The following is a 27058-nucleotide window of genomic DNA, read 5'->3' as shown; positions in this document are numbered from 1 at the left end:
GACATACAGAAAACAAAACAACAATCGCTGTTCGCTCCGCTTTTTCTTCCTGGTGCTGATACAGCCACAACCACGCACATATGGAAAGGATGCGAGATTCTCTCGGCTGGCCAGACAGGTGATGAGCTGACGGTGTACGGCAGTGCTTTAGGGGTTGAGGGAGGATTTCGTTTTTTTTTTCATTCGCGCCCCTTCTTTCGCGCCACTCACCTATCTACCCGCGGCACAATGGCGTGACACGCGGTCACACGCGAGGAATGAATGATTTCGCGCTAGTTAGTATGCGTACGCTGTAGCGCGCCCCGGGTAGTGGGTTTGTGGGAGTGCCAGCGCCGGAAACCGTGGGGAAGGAAACGACCGGTCGGTTGGGTGCAAAGTCACGTTATTTTCCACACGGTGCCAAAGCAAATAGACTCCCCTTCTCTAGCACGTTTTCGTTCCGATGGGCGAGATGGCGCATATACGGCGGGCACTACCACTGTTGCGGATCATTATCAGCCACTCTCGTGCCGGCACACTGCCTAACGTAACGACAGGCGGAGAGTTTAAGAGCAAACCAATAGAGAATAATGGTTGGTACAGGGCTTTTCCGAACAGTGGTTGCAAGACAGCATTGGACATATTCACATTACTAGTGTTGTGCTTATCGCACATTTTTACAAGAGTCATTCATATTTTTGTATTCTTTGGTGGCTAGAACACAATTAAAATATGAAGTCGCAAGGCTATAATAATTTACACATTTATTAAAATAAAAGAACTAACATTACACTTAAAACATCCAGCCTAATCGCACACGCACGCACCCTGTCTGATCGCTTGCCTGTTGTGTAGTGTTTTTCAGTGTGTGCTCGTCCTGCACGCACGATCGCGATGGCTGCGCCCTGCCGTCGCACGTGGACCGATGACAGCCTAACGTCTGACGGTTGCCATCTGTAGCGACAACCCAGAGCGGCATGTCGCGCGACGTTCTGTCCACAACACATATGAATCTTAAGTGAGGAATCCTTCAATTCTCGAAATATTCTTGCATGCTCAGAGCAATGGCGGATCGTGCCCCTTGGAAGCATACAGCGGAATGGTAGTTGGGCAACTGATTTGTAGTTAGCCTGACTCTGACTGACTCTGTAGTAAGCCAGAAAAAGCATACATGATCTAGCTAGTCGTTACTATGAGTTACTAAAACTATGACGAAGAACAGGAATATGGATCATTAATAGGCATCGAAATGTCAATTATCCTTGCTCGTGAGTAACGACCGGATTGGAAAATAACATGCATAATAGGAACATGTTCTTATCCTGTACGCAAGACTGACTATCCAGCTACGAATGTAGAAAGCTAAAGCAAGCAACAAATGGAAGGTCCTTTTGAGGTTGTTATGCCGTTAACTAATAAGTTCTGTAGACTATTCGCTATTTGAGTGTTTAGTATTTGCCGTCATAAGCTTTGCAGAGAATTTTTCTAACCGCCTTTAGAACGGCCATTTCCGAGCTGTACGGATAATCTAACCTTCGGTGCAATGGAAAATCAGTATTCCACTGTATTTCCCTTCAAAAGGGCTATTGAATCCGTGTTGGTAGCCGTTTGATGACGAACCCTGCATCTAGTGCGCCAGTAAGCGAGAGAGACGTTCCGGCTCGCATTCTTGCACCGCACGCGGTGGTGTGAGCGAGCGAGAGTAACCCGATCGCGAGAGCATTTGCCGAAGCCCTTGCATGCGTTGCGTGTGTGTATTTGTGTGTGTGTGCGGGGGTTTGGAGAGTATTTTAACGATGACAGTCGCGAGCGCCCGCTTCTTTTCGACATTCATCCGCAGCTTCTGTCGTAGTACACGTGGTGTAAGGAAAAATTCCACTGACCAGTCGCGACCGCTAAGCTTACACTGTGTGTGCCTTCCTGTCCAATGTTGGGTTTTTGTCGCGTCGGATGTAATGTGCTTGATTGATTGAATCAACCGTACCCCCAAACAAGTGGTGTCAACCCGTCCGGTCATCGCCGTGTGTCCGTGTGCCGGAAAGTGTCGTTCGTCTCTCGACTGCTCAATGATCAAATACCGTTCAGCAAAACAGTGCGCGTGGTGATTGAAAGTTTGGAAGCAAAAAGTCGAAGAAAGAAAAGGTGCAGTGCGTGTGCGGTCACAGCATTTTGGCAGGCAAAAAATCCGGAAGAACTGAGCACAGATTCAAAGCGCCCCGTTCTTCGAAACAGAGCGGAAAGTGTGCCAATAGCGGCGGCAACAAAAATACCATTCCAAGTGGATGTGATTATCGATTGATTAAAACAAAAAAAAAAACGTCACACGTGTCGGCAGGCGAGAGTCTATTTTTGTCCGATCAGCAAACCGGGCAGCAACGCGTGTGGGAAGTATTCCGTTCGTTCAGCAGCAGAGAGTGAGAGAGAGCGCCCAGAAGAAAATCAATCAAAAAACCCGAACCGTCCGATTGGGGCGAGAAATACAGCGCAAGCATCCGAGTTTGGCAAGGCCTGCTACAACCCGCCCGGCTTGTGTAAACCAGTGACATCCGGTGACCCAAAGGCAACTTAGATCGTTCTAAGTGTGCAAATACACACACACACGGTAGTTTGTGCCGCCGCGGCAGCAGTAGACCGTGCGTGCAGTGTGTGCAGTCTGTCGTGACGGAAAGGCAAAGTGCCGTTCCAGCACAGCTTCGATCGACGTCGAAAGTCTCCAACAACAAAACCGCCTTCATGTATAAGTTCTTCGTGAATTCCAGTGTGAAGTACATAATCAAGTAGAATCGCGCTACAGCCCCTATTGCGTCCAGCGCTAAGTCCGAGTGCGTGCGTGCGTGTGTGTGTGTGTATATGTGTGTTCAAGTTAAATTAGTGTGCGTGCGTGTGTGTGAGTGATAGAAAAGCAAAATCAATTCACCAGTGTCGTGCGGAAATCTGTCCACGTGCAAAGGGGTGAAAAGCGTTCACCGTTGCGTCGTGCACATAGGGCCGTGTTGATTGCGGTTTATCTAAAATTTTCTGTCCGGACAGCATCGGGGCGACAACGCGCGTGTCGCCTGCCCGTGTAGTGCCAACGTTTCTGTTTTCCATTCCGACGGTACCTTCAACAACGGATTTCATGTGTAAAGCGGCAGCGACCGGGAAGAATACGCTCCTGCTCGATAACAACAAACGCGTCCGTTCGTTTTTCCGCAAGCCACGCTACACGCACTTCTGCTCCGTTTGGTACATCATAGAGGGACGGTCCGGCACGAGGAAAACACCGCACGATCCGTTTGCCCGTATCGCCCGAACATCCGCGACATCCCGGCGGACGCCTCTGCAGCATCGGTGGAAACGCGTAGAAACTATCCCGTAAAGCGCCCGATCCTCGACCTGCTGTGTTCCGGCGACATTCGTGCGGTGTGTACGAAGTTAGTAGTAGCAGCAGCAGCAGCAGCAGCAGCAAGTGCATCGTACCACTTCGAGAGAGACTCACTGAGATTCGCATCAAGAGACGCATTAGCCAGCAGTACCGTGCAGAGTGCCACATTACCGTGATCATCCGGTAGAATTCCCCAATTTTGCTGGATCGCGTGTGATCTCGTACATCGACGGTGTATGCACACCACACAGTGTGTGGCCACATTTCGGTGTGCTCAGCTGTACGGCTGAGTAAGTGCTGCTAGTGTCATAGTGTGCGTGTTTTTCCAGAGGTGTTTTTTTGCCGCCCCCAATAAATCAACAAATTTCCGCGAACAAACAGCTATTGCTTCTCGCCCCCCTCCCCGTCCCGTTTTGTTGGTGGAAAACGAGATCGCGATCGTGTGGTGCAAACGTGGAAATAAAAGCAGATCTCGTGTTTCCGGCACCATTGTTAACGGCAGCGGAGAACTCCAGCAGGGAGCAAACACCAACGCAGCAATGGAAGCGTACTGGGAAGCAACGAACGGTCATGCACCACATTCTTTGAAGTATGAAAGGTATGTACAATTCTGGCAAGAGAGTTCACCGATTTCACTGAGCACTCCGGATGCTTAAGAAAGATCACACACGATCAAGCGAGCGCGGCTCGACGGTGATGCTGCGCGATACTGCTGCCGCCTCAGCAACTTCCCTATATTTATCGCGCGTCTCGGCTGCCAGTGGCGCCTCTCGGCTGCAGAAGAAATTCTGAGTCGTGAGCGTGTGAAGTAAATAAATATCCTGCAGCACATGAGGAGTTGGCCGCACGGTCCGGTTGTTGGGTGGTTGGTCTGGTGTTGGTATGATAAATTCTTGACCTCTGTCAAGGTTGCTCACCTAGCCGTGTACGGTTGGACCGGCTGGTGAAGAACGTTGGGACCGGTTTTGGGGATCGAAGATCTAAAGTGCTGACAGTGTGCAACGCGCACGTCACGAACCTATGTTTCGAATTTCATACGATGTCCATGTGCCAGTTGCTATGTATCGAACTGCCAACGACGTTAAGGAAGTTTTACGGCAGCAAATGTTTGCTTCCGTACGTTGAAGTTGGTTGGCACACAGCACAAACTTGTTTGGTTATGGTTTGTTCCTAATATATGAGAACGAGAATGAGTTTACCGCGGAATGGATGGGAAACTGTTCTCTTTGCCGTTGAAAAAGCAAACAGGATTAGATGTTATGAAGCAGCCAGCCTAATCAATGACGTTAAACCGTTCCCGCAATGGAAGCAAATGTGTTAACGACACTTATCTAATGGACAAAGCAAGCCCCATTTACTTACCCTTCGAATGCGACAAGTGGTCACGTGTAGCGGAGAAGGGATTAAACAGTGCTCTACCGATACCACTACCAACACACACACACAGGTATGGTCGCGTCTACTTCCCTGTTTTGCGATCGTCCAACAACAACAACAAAAAAACCCCTGCGTTCCTCCATTCCATTCGGGTGCTAATCGGGCCGTTGTAGATGTGCAACCACTTGAGCCTGACGTCAGCGTGTCAACGGGGGTGAATTTTCTTCGGTTTCGTTTTTTACAACGCGCCCTCCATCTCGCCGCTCTGTCTGCCGCTTCAGGGGGATGCGGTGCTTAAACCTGTCCATTCTGGACACCAAACCCGCCGGGGACCCGCCGGTGTTGAAGTGTATACGGGCGGAATGCGCGACCCGAATGCAAACAAATAAAGGCGCGTCGATAACAATAACAAACCGGGGTCGGGGTTTTGGTGGTTGGCTTTTTCTAATGCTCTCACGCGAATTCACACGGCACACAGAAGAAGACGCACGATACGGCAGCAGTGTACTTCATTGGGTTAACTCCACTGGTTGGTTCGGTCGCGTTCGCTTAGTAGCAGGCGCCGTCACCGTCTCACTTGTTTGTTTGAGACCCTGGAGGCTTATCAACAATGGGGGGATGTAGGGATGAGTGTGTGTGTGTGTGCCTGCGACTGTTACGGTGGTGGTAGATAAGCGTTGTTGCGTGTCCGCACATCCAGACAGAAAGCTTCACCCCAGGCAGCAACAGGCTGCCGAAACGTGTTCGACGTGTGCTAGCGAGTTTGCCGCGTTTCCCGTCCCTTTTCCTATGTTCGACACAATCCACTGACCTCTGACAGGTGCCTACTTCTACATCCCGATTCGATTTTCTCCGATGGTGGAGGACGGTTAAGTCACGTAGGCAGTACATTAGGATGGGTTGAGTTCACATTGTGATTGGCAAAGCATCGTTTGAAGTGGGATTTCTAAGGGTAAAGTAATGCGTGAGGGTAACGATCATGGGAATAAAGGATCTTGAGGTAGTTGTCTATGTCTATGCCAACCTATCTTTTATGTGCTGATAACTCTCGTTTCTGTGGCGCAGTTCGGTGGTGTATTGGTAGCGATGTCGGTCTCCACACGACAAGACGGAGATAAAATCCCATCTGTACCGTTCTTCCCGACACTCTAGGACTTGTCTATGCCGTTCTAACGAGGTTTAGACATTATCAACTTCAATTTCTATTCTGTGGAAGATTATAACTAACTGAGCAACATGAATTCGTTGTTGGACTGTTTGGAAGAGTACACGGCACCGGTATATCTTTTCCCATGCACTTGTACCCCATTTAGAAAGACCTGGAGCCGTTAGATGTTGTTGCTCTGCTACTTGATGTTGATGATGCTATTTCTGTTATTGCTGATAAGAGTTCATCTGCGTCTGGGCGGGTGAAAAAGGTTGCGAAGAAAGAGGAAAAAATAAACAACAACAGTTTAATGCTTGAAGACGATCTTCACATACACACAGTCAGTCCTCCACCACCCTGAGGGAAATCTTATCACGTGTGGCAGACACACGGGTACGAAACAAGAGCATAGCAGAGGACGTGAGGGGAAGTCTGCGACCGGTTGGTTTAACTGGTCCGGGCAATAGGGCAAACGTTGTTGGTTGTCCATCAAATCAGCCGGGGGGAGGTGACTGTATGCGTGTGCCGCAGAAGACGCGTCTGCACTGCCCTCGTCGTGTCAGGTGATCCAGGCCATGCAAACCCCCTGCCATGGGGTGCGCGCTGGTGTGCGATAGATTCCAGAGCAACCCAATCAAAGTAGTAATGCAGCACTTGTTTACGGGCCTCGAGTCATTCTCTACTTGATGATCTTGGTTGTTGGTTCGTGGTTTTCATTTGCTTTTTTTGTATCGCCACCGAGACAATAACGCGATATTTGTGTGGATCTTAGATCTTTCAGATCTTATGAATCTTACAGATCTTATGGATCTCTAGAACATTGGGTAGTTCAAATTGTACCTTATACATCTTGTGCACACTACCTTGTTTGACCCTCCTGGATATACTAATAAGCAGCTCAAGTAAAGACACTGATGCTTCAACCTGATCACAAAGATCTCTCGCTGTCACTGCTGTAGCATAACAAAGATCAAATGAAGCGTGTGTGGCAGGGAAATTTAATAATCTCGAACACTCTCCTAGAATCTATCCGGCTTAACGTTCGTGATAGAATTCAATCTACAGTGCTGGAACGTGGACCGAATGCTGCGTTGTGTGCGTGGCATATTGCGCTTTCGCTGATTACGGTACACCGAAACGACCGGCGAACAAACACCACACCGTGTGATCTGGGGGGGTTGCTGCCGCATTTACACCCCGCTGATCACGTGATCTAGCATGACTCAGCCGATGGGCAAGCGTCGGAACATGGTGGCAGTTGGCCGCTCCGACAGCCCATGGGAATTGGAAAAACCTGCGGCGCAAAAGGCTACATAATCCCCTGTGCAGACGTAGGCACCACAGCTAGTGCGGTGGTAGTACACGTAGCAGCATTTAACAACGACATCTTTCGGGCTATATCGGTGTTAGTACATCGGGGCTCAAGTTTGAGTAGCTGCAGCTAACGCATAACGACGCCTGCGGAACACCCTGATATCGCTGTAAAACTGGGGATTCACTCGCTCGCTGGGTTGTGTGGCACACCTCACGTGCCCCAGTTCGATAATGCGTGATCTTATCAATCGATCGATAAAATGGCAGCGAATAGTGATGGAGCGTGATTCCGAAAGTAGGTGATGCAGTAGATGTTTTTTTTGCGCGGGTGATAAGAACAGGCGGAAATGTACTGTATCCGGTAAATGGGGTCGGCTATCGACACTCTTGTAATTGATTTAAATCAGGAACCTTCGGCATGCTGCTGCGCCTGATAGTGAGTTAGCGATCGAAAAAAGTCAGGAGGATGTTCCTTCTGCGATTCTGTCCTTTTTGTTTGGGGCAAAATTAAGCGCGAATTAAAATCGCTCATTGGATTTTGTTACTCGACAGCTGACTAAACAACGTACAGCGTGCGGATGATCTTAACAGATGGATGACGATATTTTTAAAACGGGGCGCAATGCTATTTTTGCACGCGTTTGTCCGATCGAGCATAAAAACGCGTAGGTATTGCCGGTGCGCATTTGTGTGTACGGTTGTGTTTTTTTTGTTCTTCCTTTTGGTGCTGTGGTTGTGTACTTTCGCCACTACCAAAAATCCTATCTCCTCTCAAAACGCATGCCACTGGCAAATGAATAAAATAAACCCCCGAGATTTATTCATTTGTTTTCGTCGAACGCTCTCGACCTTTTTGCGCCACATGTTTGTTCGATGTGTTTTTTTTTGCTTTCGTTGGGGGGCTCAAGCGAGAATTCAAGCGAGAAAAAGGTGTGAAAAAACCTAAACTTAAGGCTTTATTATGAATGGCTTCGTTGCGGATTGCTGGTTTATGACGCACCGAAATCGATCGGTGGACAACGATAACGTTTTCTGCTCCGATTAATCTGTCGCTCGCCACGCAGGACCATTTTCTTTTTCGCACCCCGCTTTGCTTGGTGAAAATCGGCCCGTTCACGCACGATCCGTGGTGGTGATCGCGCGTGTGGCATGATTATGGCACGTCAGTCTCAGCCGCAAACTGGATGCAACCGAATATTGTTCCATTCCAGCACCACACCTAGCAACAGTGTGGTGGCCACGATGCTCGAATTCCAACTTATCGCTGGCCGCGGAAGCAAGCGCGTGTGTAAATCAAACACAATAAATTACCGGTACTGGCTGGCGGTTGAGGTCGTCTCGCGAAATCTAACCAAATCCTTCGCACAAGCGACCAAAACCCAGACACATAAAGTAGCCCCGTATCAATGGCCGTTACTCTAATTGTTTGGGTTTATTTTTGTGTGGTTTGCTTAGGGTTCCACCGTGTTGGGATCTTCTTATTCCCATCGTCGATCGGATTGGATCGAGGTTCGGTTCGGGAATAATTGTGCGCCACAAGCGCTAGGGTCAGGCCGGGGGTCGTGTGATGATGAAGTTGCCGACGAATCGCAACAAACCAAACCGAACAATTCTGCCTGAAAGCCTCCTAGAATGTTTGTTCCCCGCTCTGCGTATAGCTATTCCAGCCTGCGGAACGCAGCGCATCTGTTCCCTTTTTTTTTGGGTGGCCAGCCAAAGGTCAACATTGATAGCATGATGATGCTGATGATGATGATGATGTCTAATGCGGGGTTTGTTTTTATTTTTTGGCGAGCAGAATGCTCGGTTGGAATTTGATTATGGTTCACTGTGAATCGGGCCAACGGGCGGAAGCAGCAGTTACTTCTATGCTTTGTGTTGTTGTTCACCACCAAATCAAACCCGGTACGGTCATCGCGTTTGGTGCGGTTGCATCGGCATGAAGCACCACAATCCACGATTGCAAAGTGTGACATTTATTTTTAGTTCATGCGATGCGCATGGTGCTGTAAACAAGTGGACGTTTTCTTTTATCAGAAGCGAATAATTTTCTGCGTTCGTTTATATTTAGCTGTTGCGGTTGATGCCACTGGGTGCGGTGGGCACTTTATGCAAAACCCTTTTTTTGATAAGGTTAATGGATACGATGTAGCGATGTACTACAGTTGTGTAAAATATGTATAAAGTTTGTTACACTGTTTGGGTGAGAAATTAAACGGAATACGGATACAAATTGAAACGGCCACAGTTACAACTCGCCATAACATCCGGCACCAACCTGACTGTGTGTGACTACCGCTGGTAGTGTGTGTGTGTGCCATTCGCGTGCGCACTATTTGCGTCACGTTTCCGTCACGCGATGTGCTGCGGTTGGGGTGTTTGGGGTGTTTATTTTCCACGGCTTTAAAAATACACCCGGATGCGGTGGAGATGAAACTGGCCTGCGGTGGCCTGGGAGCTTTTCCCTGGAGTCCTTGGTGTGGTGTGGAGAGCGTTATATTTAGTCCGTTTCGGTATGGGTTTGTGCTACATTTGTTACAGTTTCTTGCTACGCATGGCAACGGTGTGGGATACTATCAATCCTGGTGGGTTTCGATAGCTATTTTTGCCACGGCTGTTCGGTAAAGGTTTCATTGCTTCACAACCAAACGTAACCCTAATTGATTGCATTCAGTGATGGCTCAATGCAAAAAAGGTTACCCTAATTTGTTTATTTTATTTTATTTTTAGTTACTAGTAATTAATAATTTTATTGTAATCAAAAACCGAATGCTCAAGTAACGAACTTCGAATTCAAATGTGTTGTAAAGCAATCACGATTCCAAACCGTGCACTTAAATGTCTTCATACAAACTTATCAATCTGGCAGCAAATGTGGTGCTATCGGAACGATCACGCTGGAGACCGGCTGCTTGTTGCCAAGTGTGTGCAACGGTTCAGTCGCTTTTTTTTTTTGCTGTTGCCGTCGTTTCGTGCTGCGGCGCGTTGCGGTCGTACTAGCAAAGGGAAGCGAAAAATTTTCCGTCACGTGTACCGGCATGTGTGTGGCACGGTTCCCTTACCAGCAAATTACTGTCTGGGTCATGCGATTTTCCAAACCGTCTCCCGGTAACCTCGTAACCGTTAGTGGCACGCCATTGGCAACAAGATCGCTCGGCGGGGAAAAGCCGATTATGCTGTCGACGTGCTGAGGATTTGCCCCGGGAAAATTGCCCAGTTTTCGCCACCGGAGAATTAGTTCTGACTCAACGTTGTTATTTGGGGTTGCTGCTAGATGATGGCTTGCGTATTATGAGATCACCACGGAAGCGGTCGGAAATAGAAGCAACGAAAAAAAAAGGCCGGAAGAGACAAAACAAATGGCTAAGCTTTCCTGATAGACTTCTGGTAATCCATAAAGCATTTTGTCACTCGATTACACCATACGAAACAAATAAAGCAACAATACAAAATGAAATGATAACACATGGTTGTAGCTTCACGCAAGCAAAAAAAACAGACACACACCAAGAGGGTGAATGGTTTAAAACCATCAGTGGTGATCGCACATTGCCAACGCATGGACAACGAACAACACGCTAAGCAAAATCCAAACAAAACAAAAAACCTAAACACGCATAAAAACTCACCTTCATGCTGCGGCAGCACACAGCCGCACGCACGTATACTCGCGCGCAAATTAATATGTTTGCGTAGACCGCATTCGCCCCATTCGCGTGGTCACCGCCCCAAGATGCTGGTCATGCGTGTCGTGTGGCTATTTTTAGAAAGACTCTTTGCCCAGCACCCATCCATCGTGTTGCCGGTGGGACAGGCAGGCAGGGAGGGCGAAAGAGGGGGTGGTGGTGGGGTGAGCAACACAATCCCCAAAATACCGCATGATCATGAACTGGCAACACTGTAGCCAGTTGGGATCCACTCAAGTGTCTCTTGGGCGATGTTTCTTTTGTGGCGTGTTTCTGCCGTTCGGTTGACCGATCCCGTCCTTTTGCGCCTCTTATCATATCTTTCGCCACCGTTTTGTTTAGGTTTTTGGTGTTTTACTTGTTTTTGGTTTCGGTTTCGGTTTTTGGCAAAACACTCATCACTGCCAAACGGTCGGCTTATATCCAGAGTGAATTTAAATTTCGGCACACCACACCCGTATGGTAATGAGTAAACTCTTGCGGGTTTCGTCGGCGATTCGCGTATACCATTGCGCGGTTTTTTATTTGAATTCGCGAGCCGAATCATGTGTGAGCTGAATCGTTCCGTGGGAGAACAAAGAATGAGCATGGAGTTGGAATGGAGAGAAGAACGAATAAAAACTTTGTCACACGTTCACCACAGTGTGCGACAAATACCACGCTCATACCATGCATACCCAGCCGCTTGGAAAGACGCATTACAACGTGAGAGACTGAAGGGATCAGGACGGGTTTTACGGTGTGGTTTTTTATTTAACTGCGCCGGACACGACAACAACGGTACGACCGATCGTTGATCAATTTCCGCGTTCGCATTCGTTGGCGCTCGCACGATCACGTCTGCTGACGGTACATTGCGTTAACGGGCTCTGGATCAAGGCATGGCATGATAAGTCTCTAGTGTGCGATCGTGTTAAGTGGTAAATAAAACTTTTATACCATCAGAATTAGGAGCTTATCCACGGGAAATGGTATATTTCGAATGTCTAGATTTAATAATATTTTTGTCTCCATGAAGAACAATCGAAATGCTTGAATGTTGGTCTATAAAAAAAGCACTCTTCTCAGGTGTCGTTTCAGTGAAGGGAAGTTCTGTAGCTGGTTTGTAAGTTAATGCACGGCGAACCACCCCCGTGGTGGCGGACTTGTGGTGCGCATATAAAATGGGGGTGTACTAACTACTACCACCACGACCCAACCGAGACGTGTAACCATCGGCGCACACGGCAACTGTTTGTCCACCGCATCGAACCCTGGCCGCACGTTTTCGCCATTTAAAATCAATCCCACCGCGCGTCATCGCGCGATCACAAACATGAGTGCTTTGACGGTGGAGCTTTGAGCCGGGGTTTGGAGATCGGCTTGACTCCACAAGCGCTATTGCTTCGCTTGGTTTCCGCACCGCAATGATTGGTTGTGAGTGTGTGTGTGTGTGCGTGCCAGCAAGATCTTGAACTTCATTTTCGACCAGTTACTGGACCGCAACTGGAAGCGGTGATTCTCGGTTGGTAGTTTTAGTAACAGGTAATGGTTTGATTAAATATTTCAAAAACGTTTACAATATTTTTAAACTAGCATTCGAAATGTTCGCTCCGTAAAGCTTCAATATTCAATATAGACTTTAAGCCGAGAACAAGCCGAACGTAGAACCCAAATAGGGAATGTTATTACGTTGTTATTTGAATGGTTCTTTGCAAATTGCTATAATACTTGAATGCTTGCAGAAAGAACCGGTTTAGCGACCTTTTTCTGCAATCTGTTGGACAGCGACTCGAAAGAAAATGCTTCAAATATGGCGCAATGCCTTGTTGAACCGAAATGTGTCCCGTAGCAAACTTTCGTGTTCTATGTTGTTGTTTTCTTTCAACTAGGCTAATGAAAAGTGTTATTCTCGGTTCTTTGAAGCCTAACTATACATCGGTCTTTGAGCATGGTTAATTCCTTGTTTGTTCTGTTCCCAGCCAACCGAGCTGGGTCCACCGATGTCTGATTCATTTCCTGCTAAGGGAAAAAAGCTCTTACAACAACATTAAGCCTCTTAAAATGCGATCGTTTTTTTTTTGCTCTTAACGATTTCGCAATCAGAAATACTTTCTCCAAGGAAAGCATCCCAAGAACCGTTCGCAAAAACAATAAGCAGCTCAAAGCAACCTTCAACGGTGGTGGCAAATTTTCATGGAAAACCTTCTTAGCGCATTGACGGCCCCGTATCGCGTTTAAGTAAACACACTTTAACCTCCACTTCCCATGCATCCGCCAAGGAGATGTTTTGCGTCCTCCACCGTCGGGAGGAGGCACAGGAGGCACCGAAGCGAACCTGGGGCCGAGAATGTGCCTGCAGTTTCATGACACCCGGTCGTGTTAAAATGTTTACATTGCGAGTTGGCGAAAAGCAAAAAAAGAGGGAGCGAAACAAAAAAAACCAGGCCGGGAAAAGGCAGGACACAAACATTTCTGTTGGCCAAGCCAAAACCTGCTGCTTGCTAAATATATTTTTGCCCACCCCATAATTGCCATTCCGGTGGTCAATGTTGTGATGGAAGCTCGTTCGCGTAAATGTAGTCTCACGTGAGAATTGTTCTTAATGGTTTTTTTCTTCGCCTTTGTAATGGAAAAAAAGGAAAAAAGGAAGATGAATCGCGATCGTGGTGTACCGATGTTGGAAGACGCGCTTACGCGCATGCTTATTGTGGTATTTCCATGGCTCGGTCCGCGTATTTAGCAACGTACGAACGAGGCCGCAGAGTATCGGCGAGTTTGATTAGCGCTTGAATGATTTTTATTTTCCGCAAAAGCGTGTTATATTTCGGGGCCCAACGGTTCGTCCCAGGAGGGTGCCAACCGGTGAAGGTTGATTGACAAACGTTCGACGATCAAGGTATTTCTGCTAACTGGTTGTGTCTACATGGGGACCCGGGACTTTTATCAGCCACTCACGATCGGCTGGACACGTGCAGGCAGTGATCTCGATCTTCTAGGATGGAGCGAATTTGTTTAGCTGATTCGAAAGCACTTCACTTCGAAAATCGGGGTACAGGTGTGAGATGATTGGTAAATAAACAGCAGGGAAGGTGGTCATGTCGAAAGTAGCCCGAGCTGCCAGTAAACGGGCTGGACTGTTTCATTTAAAGCTAGCTGCAGTTCAAACATTATTTCTTCCCGATCGTACCACACGTACCGGACGGTTCCAGCTCCATTCGCGTGTGTCGGAAGGAAGTGAAGGCCAACCACTGCTACCACTGCTTGGCTCTGCACATTCTTGCGTGTCGACGAAGGCGGCGACTATTTTACATCGGCCCCCGCCCTCGCCCTCGCCCCATGTGCCCGTTGGGCGTTTTTGGATGTCGGCAGCATCGACATCGATACGATCATCAAAGCGTCCAATGCAGTCCACCGTGGCTGCATGTTCTATCGCAGCCATGGGTCTTTTGCGTGCTGTGCTATAAATAATGCTCGCCTTCGTTTGTTGATCTGCCCCGAGGCGAGGAATTTCCTGTGTTGGGGCAATCTTGATTCCACTTGTTCTATGGTTGCAATTGCAGCGTTCGAGCACCGAGGCATAAGTTGTACAGCTTGCGTGCATTTTTGTCCCAAAATTGTAGCATTTTTCGATGGACGGAAAGTTCTGCATCTGCATTAAACTTATTGAAGTCATGACGCATTCAAATAGTAAGTGTGATTGATGCTAGGGTTTAACGACAGCTCAGCCACTGGACCTGACGCTCGCCATGGCATCGAGTTCGTTCCAGAAATGATTTTTACCCGCCCGATCTGGTGGTTGAATAGCCGCATTCTTTGCAGGTATCGAAGGATCAGCCGCAACAGTAAACCGGTTCGCGCTGATCGTGTATTTAGCAGAAGGAAGCAAAAAATAAAACAAACCCAACAACGGCAACAACACCCCTTCATGTATCATGCCTATTTGTTAGTATTCTTGGCCGTACGGGGTTCGATCGTACGAAAAGCCTGTGCGGTTGGTTCATTCTCTGCTCACACGGAAATGCGCGCTCGTGACGGAATGCAATCGTGCGCCGGCAAAAGCGGTTTGGCGCAATTGCAGTGTTTTTGTTCGCACGTTGCCGAGGGGTGGTTTGCCGTTCTTTTCGCCTGCCGAGGGGTGGCAGATTAATTTATGTCGATAAAGGAACGAACACACACACCCCGCAAATGCTCTAGGCCTGTTGGATGAACAAACATTGTCGCCATTAGTTGGAGACAGGAAATCTATCGTTTGAATATGGCTAGCGTGAAGGAATATAAATAAATAAATTAATTAACATGATATCTCACTGCACTTGCCAGTCTCATTGTGGGCGGTGGGGTATCGGGGGAGTTGGAGGAGGAGAGGAGAGGGGGTTATCGTGGCTGGAGGCAGTATTGCGTTCGATCTATTCCTACCGTCACCGGTAAGCATCTACACGAAGTTGTTGAAAGGTTTTTTGAGCTCAACCGGGATATTGGGGACCCAATTCTGGAGTCTGTTCAAGTTGATCTGGAGTATGTAAAGGCCCAGCTAGAATCCTTCGTACTTTCTGGATATTGGATCTTGAGCAAGATCCAGATAGAATGAAGGATTCCTGATCGAGTTTGCGAAAACCGAGGGTTATTGATGAAGTTTAATTAATTACTGAACTCTGATCAACTTGGACCTAAGTGTTCCTTAATTAGATCAGGAATCTTTCGCAATTTCACGATCTTGTTCTCAGGAGAAAGGTAATTCGGCCCGGGTTTTGAAGAAGACGCTCAGAAAGTACGAAAAATTCAAGATCTTATTGAGGATCTATTCTTCATAGATCAGAATGCATATGTAGCAACGATCCGCATACGTTATTGTATCAAATAGAGAGATCATTTAATAATATAGCGCCATTCTTCGATTGCTTGAATTTCCAACTCCACTGAGTTGCGTATCTGTGCTTACGCTAGAAGTGTTCTGCTGCAGAGAGGGAGAGAGAGAGCCAAGTGGTGACTTTTGCGATGTCCGGTAAGCAACACCAACCTGCGTTAATCGCAATCCATCATCAGCGTCTAGGGGCGCGAGCTACTAAACATCACGACGGCTTGCTGTGGCTGGTGGGCAATGTAATTTAACGGCGCATGACGTCGGTAGCTGCGCGACACACGGTGGTTATACGATACGCGGGCAGCAGCTAGAGGGAGTGAGAGAACGAACCAACCAACCCCAAAAACTGCCAACAGGCATTCGAAAGGGGAGGTGGAGAAGGAAGAAGAAGCAAGACGAAAAAAATCAACAGACACCCCACGCCGCTATCACGTGCAGGAATGGGTTGGCGTGCCAAGCAACGTTTGCGCCTGGCGGATATTTATTTTCCGTGTGCTGTATGTGTGAGTGAGGGTGTGTGTGTTTTTTTTATATCATCCCTCGAATGTTCGAATGCTTGTTAGAGAAACAACCACCGGTAGACGTGCCACCGGTACACACACACACACACAAACCCACCCCCACACACACACACACGCGACTTAATGGTGCGCGCCATACCGCGAACACTTGTTGCCGACAGCGAAACGCCGCCAAGCCACATACACACTTTCGGGACACACTTTGCACAAACGCCAAGACGTTCCATGCGCCAAGACGGACGCCGGGGGGGCGGTTGGGCACCAGAGATCGCTGAAATTCTACGCCTGAACCAACACGCAACACAAAGCGCACCGCGTTACCACCGTAAATGCGGAAAAGAAAGACATGCTGCCGCAAGTGTGGAAACTTGGTGCGGCTTGATGGGCCATGGCCGACAGGGGTCGATCTAAATGTGTGTGTGTGTTTGGGGGGGGGGGGGGGGGGGGGGGGTTGTAGTTTGGGTTTGTTTGGCTTTTTTTTTCATTCGCATTTCCTTCGCGGTTCGCTTTGTACGCGAATGTGCATAGCGCACATTGTGCGATGCAGGCAACACGTGAGCACCGGGGCGTTTGTTTGAAGCAACCAAGCGGGTTCCGTAGCGTTTCCGCATACGAGCATGGGCGACAGTGAGGATCGCTTGGCGACACTGTGCGGTGCACTGCCTGTTGCTGTTGTTGAACCGACTATGGGTACACGTGATGAAAATATAAAGTCAAAATAAGTCTTGTTTGTTGTTTGTTTGTGTTTTTTTATTGAGAATTTTCTTGAGGAGAAAAAAAATATGTCTAATCGATTAACATACTTAAAATGCACTAAAAAAGTATTAAATTATGCCTTGAAAAGCCAATAAAATAGATAAATGTTCTATGCGTTCCGAGGGCAAGGTATCGCTTACACAAAGCCAACTCTGTATGTGCTGCACTTGCACATCGTCGAGATGCTCGTCGTCCACTAGCAACGACAGGGGGACACTTGCCGATGCGCTGTGTACACGCTGTGCATAACCTTCGATGAGTTTATTGACGTTCCGTCGCGCGCGTTCTTTGCACTACTCCGCTCCTTCGCCGCGTTCTGCCCCGTCTTCGGGAACCTCCTCGGGGGGGTGATGCACCAATCTCGACGAAATTCACACGATCCGTGGCGCAGACAACGTGCGGATGGATATACCGTGTAGCGAATCCACACTGGCGTCACGTTACGTGCGGTATTGCAAGCGTGATCGTGACAGGCTGGCAATGAACGGTCGGGAGCAGACAAATGGCAGGGCGCAAGAATGCAGTTGCAGTTGCAGCACAGCCCTTCCGTTCAAGCACACGTTCGCTCGGCACTTCCGGACCGGTGTAAGCGATGGAAGAAAAACAACGGCTCCTGCGGCTAGAATTAGAAGTGTACCGAGTGGTTATTTTTCAAAAAAAGCCACGAACAAAAACAAAACCCAACGTTCGAATGGCGGAAGCGTTTGGAGTTGGAAAGAATGTGGGGTTGGGTTAAGCTTGACAGCAACAGGTTGTTTCGAAAAACGACACCAAAGACGCAAACGTTCTGGCACTTTGTGTGGAGTGGCACGCAGCAGGAATAGAAAGAATTCCCAACAAAAACCGTTGATGTTGACTCTTTTTTCTTGTTGTTGCTGTTGGCACCTAGTACTTGATCACGTGTTTGGGTGGAGTAAAAACGGTTCATCTTAGGTACGGTTGTTGCACGGTAAGCAAAAAAAGCGAAACAAAACAATGAATGAATCAGATAAATTCTACGCCTTTGCCTCGCAATACCGAACGGCGCTGTGTACGCGCAACCAATGTCGGATGCTTCTAGGATCTTCTGCCGCGCCTTTTCTATTTTCAAACCGTGTCATTCGTCAAGCGCGGGTTTTTTTTTTTATGCTGAATTGCTTTATTTTTAATTTTAGCACAATGCCACACAGCATTGCTGACGTGGCGTGTTTCTGTGTGTTTCTTAATTGTTTTCGCCATCCTCCTTCCGACGGAGTATGCGTGTGCGACTTGCCTAATTTGAGTACTCACAAATCGACGACTTTCGAAATGAGATTGTGAGATGAATTTTTGAAGAATTCGGTTGGAATAGCAACAAGCAACAAGTGGTGGAGATCCACCCCATCAGCACTCATCGACTAGGGACGAAATCTTCAGGAATTCTCAACCTATCATCCTTAAAAGTATGCATTCCTCTGACACTTTTCTCTATCCACCTAACTTTGCTTAAAAATAAATGCCTTAATGATCGCACACCGAAAGGAAGCTGATCCACCCTGTGCCCCATCATTAAGATGCAGCATGGCTCTTCGCCTGCAGCATGTGATGAAGCGCCAGGGGTTTTTTTTTTTATCGGTAGATGCCAACGCCCGCATTCGCTTTCGTAAGAAATGCCAACCGCCCCCCTCCTCGCACAGGAAGTCACAGCAGGTTTCGGCAAATCGTGTCCGTTTTTAATGTCGCTGTGGTGCGCGGTGCCTGATGGATTTGGGGTTGGATACCGGCGGTCTCTCCCCACTGTCGTGGTCACGTTTGTTGGCATTAGCTCAAATAGTTTGTTGTTTCTTCAGTGTGTGTTTTTTTTTTCATCTCACGATTGCTTTTAACAACTCGCGTGTATGTCTGGTGTACTCGGGCGGCATCACTCCTAATCCTCTTGGTCGCTTGGTTGTGGACGAGTTTGAATGGTTAAAAATAAAGCATACACGAGGCAGGACCGCCCAGCAGCTTTCGAACGACTGCAAAACCATCCAACAGACACATACAGGATAGCGTAAACGATCCGTGTCCGTGTACACACCGGATGGAACATAAAACTCAATAAACTGGTATCGTTCGGTTCGGCGTGAGACGTTGCGAACTGCGTGTTCCTGACGGTAAGATTCATCCAATGGAAAATTCTCAGTGCGTCCGCAACATTATTGCTGTGTTTTTTCTGTGAGGCCGTCGTCGTCTGCGGGACCGATGTTCGCTTGCAGGTGTTTCGCCGTCGGGGTGAGGGTGCTCCGTGGTACCAAGCGCCAAGTATCCACCTTCAGCTTACTCCACAAACCAAAATACACGATCGTGCCGATCGGTGGTTGATTCTATTTTTCGTTTTCAATTCGTGGCAAAATAAAAACGAGTACATGTGTTCACACACGAGCGGGATATTGGGGGGATGCTTTAGCGATGTCGTTGATTAGTGCGTTTTCGTAACGATGCCATCGTTTGCTGACTAATGAATGTCGGTAACGTTGGAGAGAATTGTTTTTCCCTCTAAGCAATAGTAACAGTTGATCGAATGTCAATATATTATCAATTATTGAATTAACTGGCGCTTACAGTAGGGTCTGTAGTATCTTACTCAGATTCGCCGGTCTACATGTCTAAGCTTTAAATTTAATAAATAATAAATGTTTATGATGAAGAATCTCGCAACTCTGAAGCTAGTACTATACAACCAAACTTCAATTATATAGAGCATATAAGGGGAAAATTGAAACATAAATTATACATTTTTGGAGATTCAAGTTCTTTGAGAGATCCTCAGATATTATCCTAATTTTCTCGGGAAATATTAATCTTTTGGTATGCATAATTCTAATCACTTCATATCAATCATAGAATCATTTCATACAATTTTCTTCATAGAATTCATAGAATAATTCATAGAATTAGAATCCTTTTCATAGAATTTTTCATTTTCACTTTTCGTATGAAAGACTCTTCCCAGAAGTCTCGTACGAATGTTTACTTCACAGAAAATTCTACAGAGATGTTGAATCAACTCTACAGACATTAAACAACCCCTTTTTAAAGACTTTAGATCCTAATTTATTCATTCGCCTATGTTTTATTTTAAACCTAAAGTTACCACGCTGCGATGGCGGTTTAGAATGTTGTTGGGCGATGAATGTTGTTAATATTAGCATTGTTTGTCGCTTTGTTTTGTTTTGTTGTACGATGAAAACATGAGAGCTGAAGGGTGACCAATTGTGCGAGACATACGAGAGGGGTATCTCCGTTAAAATGTCTACAATTTAAACATGATCAATGCGATCGATTGATCACATTGTTCACACCATTCCGTTCGGTTGGAGAATAATTTGAAATTGAAAAATGCAAATTATACGCCGGCTGGAACGGGGTCTGTACTATCAAACCGTCACGTTGCGCACTGTGCGTCGATTAGCATCACCGCTTTTCTCCTAAAAAATTAATGCCCAATAATATGCCGGTCGGGCGAAACATCTCCTATGCTGGTTAGGCTTGTGAGGTGCGCGAAAACATGTGACAATTTGTATTGTAAATGGTCTGTTTTCCATGTGGCTGGCAGTTGTTGGAAGCTTAGCAGCATTAACCGCCGACCGGCCGGCCCGAAACGAGTCGTCCACGCGGAAGCATGGCCTTTATCGTGGACGGACCGATAACACTTCGCTGAAACGCCGGCCAAGCATATTTTAAAAGCAACGCCACATATTCGCTCGAAGCACGTGGTCTGCAGCCGGCTTGGAAGTTAGTATAATTTATTTCCTACCCACTGATTACAATTGGAAATGGTTCACGTTTTCACTGCGGGAGCAAAACACGAATCTGTGTGTCTCAGAGCAAATCAACATATCCCAAGGAGCGGCGGTTAGGCTGTTGTAGGGCTGTAGGGAAGGGAAGCGAATGGGAGTGGGGTGGATGGGGAAAAGGACGCGGTGGAGACGCATTCACATTAACTGGAGCACGCGCGGGTTCACGTGTTAGCCCTCCAGTTGTCCTTGTGACCTATTGTTTTGCAAGTTTCGCCCTGGGTTGATGTCGCCGAGCAACCGGGAACCGGGGAACGGGCGATATCGATACCAATCTCATGCTGTCGAAAGTGTGACTCGAACACTGAGTCACGGGATGCATGATGCATGATGGTGGAACGGTTAACATGGTTCTTCCCCCCCCTTCCCTGGATAATGTTATGGCTAGTAGCACGTCTGCTGTTTTTGGAATTCTCACGCTCGCGCTGCTCACGAGGCAATATCGCGTGGCTTCATGATGCGGTTGACGTGTCTTGTCAGAACTGCCTTGTCCCCTGCCCTGTCCCTTTTGAGGTGTTGTGCCTCACACCACTGGCCGAGAAAGTCCTTGAGATGGGGGGGGGGGTTACTGCTCATGATAGAAAGGGGGTTCGTAAGTTCTTTTCACTTGCAAAGGTTTTTTGAAGAATTTATAGCTTATTAACAGCCTATTAATAGCTTATTAATAGTCTAAAGTTTGAATTCAATTGGAAACAGGTGCTAAAAGTGATCAATTGTTTTAGAGAACTCTAATAAGACTATGCTGGGTCTTTACCTCTTACAGTGTAGTGAAATATCATAGCCATGTATGTACAGGAACTACTTGACACGATGTCCCGGTCAGATGGTGTGGTGTCCCACCGCTCACTTACTCTACTATCCGGGATGATACGGGTTGTCGGTAAAACGTGCGCTAATTAGTGTGCGCTTATTAGCGCAAGGGTTCAACAATATCCAATCTCGTGGGCTACAATGTAACGGCACGTAGCGTGTGTTACACCGTCCGCGGGAACGCGGGTCATCAACCGCTCTAGAGCAGCTCTGGAGTGCCGGCGGGTGGTAAATGATTGGCGGTACCGGCCGGGGGTCGCGCAGAGCCTGAACCGTTGCATTAGTCATCCTCGCACGGGTGCGATCATTGGCTGGAAAGACCGTATCACCGTGCTCAATCAGCAAGCAACGGCCGTCTTGCTTATGATCTCATCACAGCATCGACTCATCATCATAAACGTCGCATGGTTTCCGGTTTCATTGCATACCGCACACGCATTCGCACTGCGTTTGCTCGAGGAACGGTGTAAATCACCGCCACCATTAAAACACTAAACTCACGGTGCGCATCAGTAGCTAGCCGGGAGTCATGTATTGAATTAAAGCAATGAATAATGGGCTAAAAAATAATGTACACGTACACCGGTTAGTCGAAGCTCTATGTGGCGGATGAAGCATATAAAATACAGCAACGAGATGTACCAAACAGCAGGATAATGTTAACGCTTTTCCTGTGCTGGTGCAGGTTGCAAGTATGGGAAATGTGTGGTGTACAAAGCTCCGTTACGTTGAAGCAACGGGCACAATTCATGCTTTGACCTTCAAGGGATGCAGCGTAATGCAACAATGTAATTTAATATGCATCCCATACTGTGTGTGCGCGTTATGATAGAAAGGGTATCACGCGGAACATTGACGATGGAGAAAAGTTTGCCCTAGAGACCTTAACCTTTTGCGAGACGGGTTAAAATGGACGCTCCGAAAGTTTCATTTAATTAGAAGCGGTAATTACTCTACTGCAGAGAATTTATTATTTTATAACCTTATGGAAAGATAAAGTTTAGTTATTTTTTTCTAACAGAATATAGAATTATTTTTCCGTAAATAAATTGCGACTAATAATAATAATAACGTCCTAACCAAAACGGTGTTAGTAACAATTTGTTTCCCTTTATTTTCATCATTTCAGTGAGGCTGGTGGACCTGGATATACGTACTGCGGTGAGCCGGGGCTGAACTTTTCCGCCAACAACACCACCTACAGCGAAGATGATGCAGATTTTCCACCGGGCCGGCGGGGCAAAACGTCTCGGGTAGGTCGAAGATTGCTCAATTTCCTTCAACATAATGTCATGCTCCATATTTGCATCATGATTACGATTAGTTTTGGTTGGTGTGAGGGAGTCTTGTAGTTTATAAGTTGAATTACGGTCCTTTCTTTACAAAACTGAGATTGAATAAATGTTGTTTTAGCATTTCTATGTTAAAACAAATCATTATCTTCTGTTTTACCTTAAGCTTAAAGAAAATCAGGACTTAAACTTAATAACAACCGTACTAGGTCATAAAATGTCATTATTTTGTATAGACACCAATAAAGATGAGCTTCCCAACAGCTGATAATGTGTTCAGCGTTTTAAAAAAAACTTGATAATGCTTTCTCAGCCAAGAAATCGTGGGAAACGTGCTATCGGTTGGAAATGACACGTGAATGTTGTAATGCATCACTAATTAACGTCCTCCCTACAAGGATCTCACAATCAATTACGTTTTTTTGCAAACCCTAGACGAGAGTAATGTCAGTGTTGATAACGATTATAATTGACCCACGGCATTCTAGTTCGCCACCGTACTGCTGTTTCTAACGCAACACAAGCTCGCCACACCGCGGATCAAACGCTGTGTTATCAAACGAAACTCGTCAAACTTTAATCGATGTGCGAGTCACACCTCGGTTCTGGTCCGCCAATCGTAACTAATTGCACCCGTGTTCCGTTCCATACACGCTAGATATAATACTGCACGGCAAAGAGGCCTTTACAGCAACAAAACAAACTACTTCATTTCATACCGCACTAGACCCGACCCGACCCGTCACGTGACCCGACACGGGAAATCAATTGAATGTATGAATATATATGTACACGCGGAACGCGGATTTCGAATGGACAGAGGCAATCGATCGGTCGGGGTTAGGATTATGCGAACGAATAAGAAAATAGTTGTTATCCTGGTTGTGCTTCCGGACGAACGGTGCTAGAGCGTGACTGGAATAGTTTATTGAGTTGCTTTACATGTTTGAGAATAACTGCGGAGGTTGTGTTTTGACGGTTTGACCAAGCATTTACATCAGTTCTATACACATTGCTTAGACTTGGGAGCTTAGACATTGCTAATACAAGCACTCACCAGCGCAATGACATCAGAATTAACGAAGTTTCACTCTCTCGTTCTTCTTGCAGCAAGATCCCCTGTCACACCGGATCATTGAAAAGCGGCGCCGTGATCGTATGAACTCCTGCCTGGCAGACCTTTCGCGACTCATACCGCAGCAGTACATGCGCAAAGGTCGGGGTCGCGTGGAAAAGACGGAAATTATTGAGATGGCCATACGGCATCTGAAAAATCTGCAAAACCAGGAGTGTGGCCGGGAAACGTCATGCGCGGAACAGTACCGTCTCGGCTACAACGAATGTTTGACCGAGGCGGCCAAGTTTATGATGCGTGAGCGTGGGGAAGAGATGTGCTTCCGTATGGTGGCACACCTCAAGGAACATTGCAATGAGATTATGAAAGGTAAGTGTGTTTTTAGGAGTGACCATTTTATTATGAGATGAAACTCAGCGAACTAATTTATCCCTTTACGTTTGTAGGTGAGCTGACAAAGTCACGCTGCGGTGCCGAGCTGGCGAACGGTGGTAGTCCCATCTATCTGGCTAGTGGACAGTTGGGACATTTGCGGGAAATGTTGACCTGTCCGTCGGATCTCGAACACAGCAGCAACGACCATCACGACGTGAAGGATCTTAGCTTCCGCAGCGCAACGAGCACAAGCAGCAGCAGTCACAGCAACAATCCACCGCAGGCCGCCGTCATCACGTCGACCGCACCGAGCATCGTGCAGCATCTGGACACGTCGAGTAGTCACTCGACGCAGGACTACGATGCACCGTCACCTCCGGCACGCATGTCCGGCAGTCTGCAGCAGGACACGAACAACAACATCAACCAGCACGAGGGTGTGCTGCGTACGATCCGTATGCGGAAGTTTTCCGAGCACGCGTCGCCCGAACATGAGCATAGTCACAATAGCTACAAGTTCAAAAACTACATCCAGCAGCGGTTCTCCCAGGACACGCACGAAAACGGACACGCGACCGATTACGATCGCAGTCCCGTATCGCTGCACGAAGATCAGCATCTGCACCAACATCCACACTCGCTGCGAGCCTCACCACTGACCAACGGTAGCAGTGGTAGCGTTTCGGGCGCTGATTCCAAGTCCTCCAGCACGAGCACCCTGACCGGGAAGTCGTCGACGGTGGCATCGTCCTCGGATGAGCCACTATCACTGAAGCGAAAGATGCCGAATGGTACTGGCGGCAATGGGGGGGAATCACCGGCCGCTGGTGGAATGGAAAATGGCATACTTCACCATCATCAGCAGCAGAACTCGTCGGAGTGTGCACCGGTGGAGAAAAAACTAGCCCTCGCCAAGAACGGACATACGATGGTAGCATCCTCCTCCGTTACGCCACTACCGGCGTCCGAGATAAAGCACGAACTGCTGGCGTCAATCGGGGGCAGCGGTGCGGTGGTAACACTCGGACCAAACCCAACTCCAGCGTTCGCCCACCAACATCACCATCATCAGCAGCAGCAACAGCAGCAACATCATCACCACAGTTCCTACCATCCGGTGCCGATCTTTGCCTGCCACACGCAGGGTTTCTATATTCCGCTGAACGTAGATTACGAAACGCTGCTGCCATACCTGAACGGGGTCGATCTGCTCAGCAAAAGCTTCCTGCAGATGCCACCACTGCACCCGATCAGCATCAGCGTGAACTACAGCCCGGCCACGCTGTCCGGCGGTGGCAGCAGCCTGTTGCTGAAAGCATCCGCCGTGAATGGTCTCAATTCGCAAACAAAGGCCAAGCTGGTCGAAGGCATCATTAATGGGTGTTAGGGGCAGGATGTAGTAGTAGCCGATACGGACGCCGACCACATCGCGAACAGTTGAACGTGTGGATCAACGTCGAATGTTATCCCAAGCGTCCGGCAATCCACACTCCACGCCGCAGACTGAGACATTGAGAGTGCATTTTCCTGTTCGTGGACATTTAGGTAGCCGTGTTGTCGATGACGACCGTAAGGTGTGTTTTGGTGTAGCTGTACTAGAATAATAAATGTTGATCGTACACCTGCAAGTGAAACGAGGATGATTGTACGATGGAGACCGATGAAGGTTAGGCGAAATAGGCGCCACTTTGATAGGGACTTGTGTATCAAACTGAACGCTCCCACAACCCGCAGAAGTGGCGCAGTTTGGCGTGTAGCTAGTACACTCATATTTAAACTCAGGTAAACAAGTCTCCCTCTCTTTTCTTGTGCTGGAGTACGTACGTACAATTTGATGTTTAGTAGATGGATATGTAACTGTGTCCCTGTATGTCCACGTCCTATAAGTGTCTACTGGATTGGAACCGATTGAGGAATGAGCGTGAGGCGATTGCCAAGCAAAACGCTTCATAATCCGTACAGCTAAGCTATAGTCCGCTTTGTAACGAGAAATAGAAGAATACACTCACAACAGCTCGTGTCTTGATCCAAACCGATTCCCATTAACTTTACAACAACGATAAAGATTCGTACGTGCGTTTACTTATGATGTAGTCAGCGTAATGGTCCGTGGTTCAGATTAGTGTGAGGCAATGATTGAGTTAGGCAGGATGGATGGTTTTTTTGTTGTTGTTTTTAATTTCCAATACCATCATCACTACAAACAAGACCACCATCAACAACAAACACCAGCACCGCCCAGTCCTTTACATGTTTTGAAGCGCTCTGCATGGGGCAAGCATGATTTTGTAACGTCTAAAGCACACTTTATTAGTTTCTTCTACCGTTTAAAACGCTCCATAAACTTTCTTAACCGAGGACAATTAATCTGTGATACTGTGTGGGGGAAAAAAAAGATAGGAAATTGTGAAGGAAAAACTCCAAACCGAAGTGTGCAAACGAAGAAGGAAATCTGTGCCGTTTTGCTGCAACAAAAAAAAAACCATTACATAGTCCGAATTGTAAATAGGAAGCAAGTGCAAGGAAAATAGGAACGTAAACCGAAAGGTAGAAGAATATATTCGCATACCGGTGCGAAGCATTTGGTGGACAACTTACCGAAAAGACCATGTATGTAAAACAAGTGATAGAACCGAGAAGCGTCGAAACAGACCACAAAACAAACAGGGTAATTTTGTTGTGTATATTCCTGCGTGTTTGTAATGGGGGAAAGCGACCATGG

General features: G+C 47.4%; 1 protein-coding gene across 1 annotated transcript; it reads left to right on the top strand.

Moving 5' to 3' along the window:
* Window positions 1–1884: 1884 nt before the first annotated feature.
* Window positions 1885–26864, top strand: LOC128297182 (transcription factor cwo). Its single transcript, XM_053032781.1, has 4 exons — window positions 1885–3941; window positions 22724–22847; window positions 23997–24330; window positions 24408–26864. The coding sequence occupies exons 1-4, from the start codon at window positions 3883–3885 to the stop codon at window positions 25721–25723; spliced, it is 1833 nt and encodes a 610-aa protein (XP_052888741.1). The 5' UTR covers window positions 1885–3882; the 3' UTR covers window positions 25724–26864.
* The last annotated feature ends 194 nt before the right edge of the window (window positions 26865–27058 follow it).

Source organism: Anopheles moucheti, chromosome 2, assembly GCF_943734755.1.
Source record: "Anopheles moucheti chromosome 2, idAnoMoucSN_F20_07, whole genome shotgun sequence".
NCBI lineage: Eukaryota > Metazoa > Arthropoda > Insecta > Diptera > Culicidae > Anopheles > Anopheles moucheti.
This window is presented reverse-complemented; position numbering and strand designations above follow the sequence as displayed.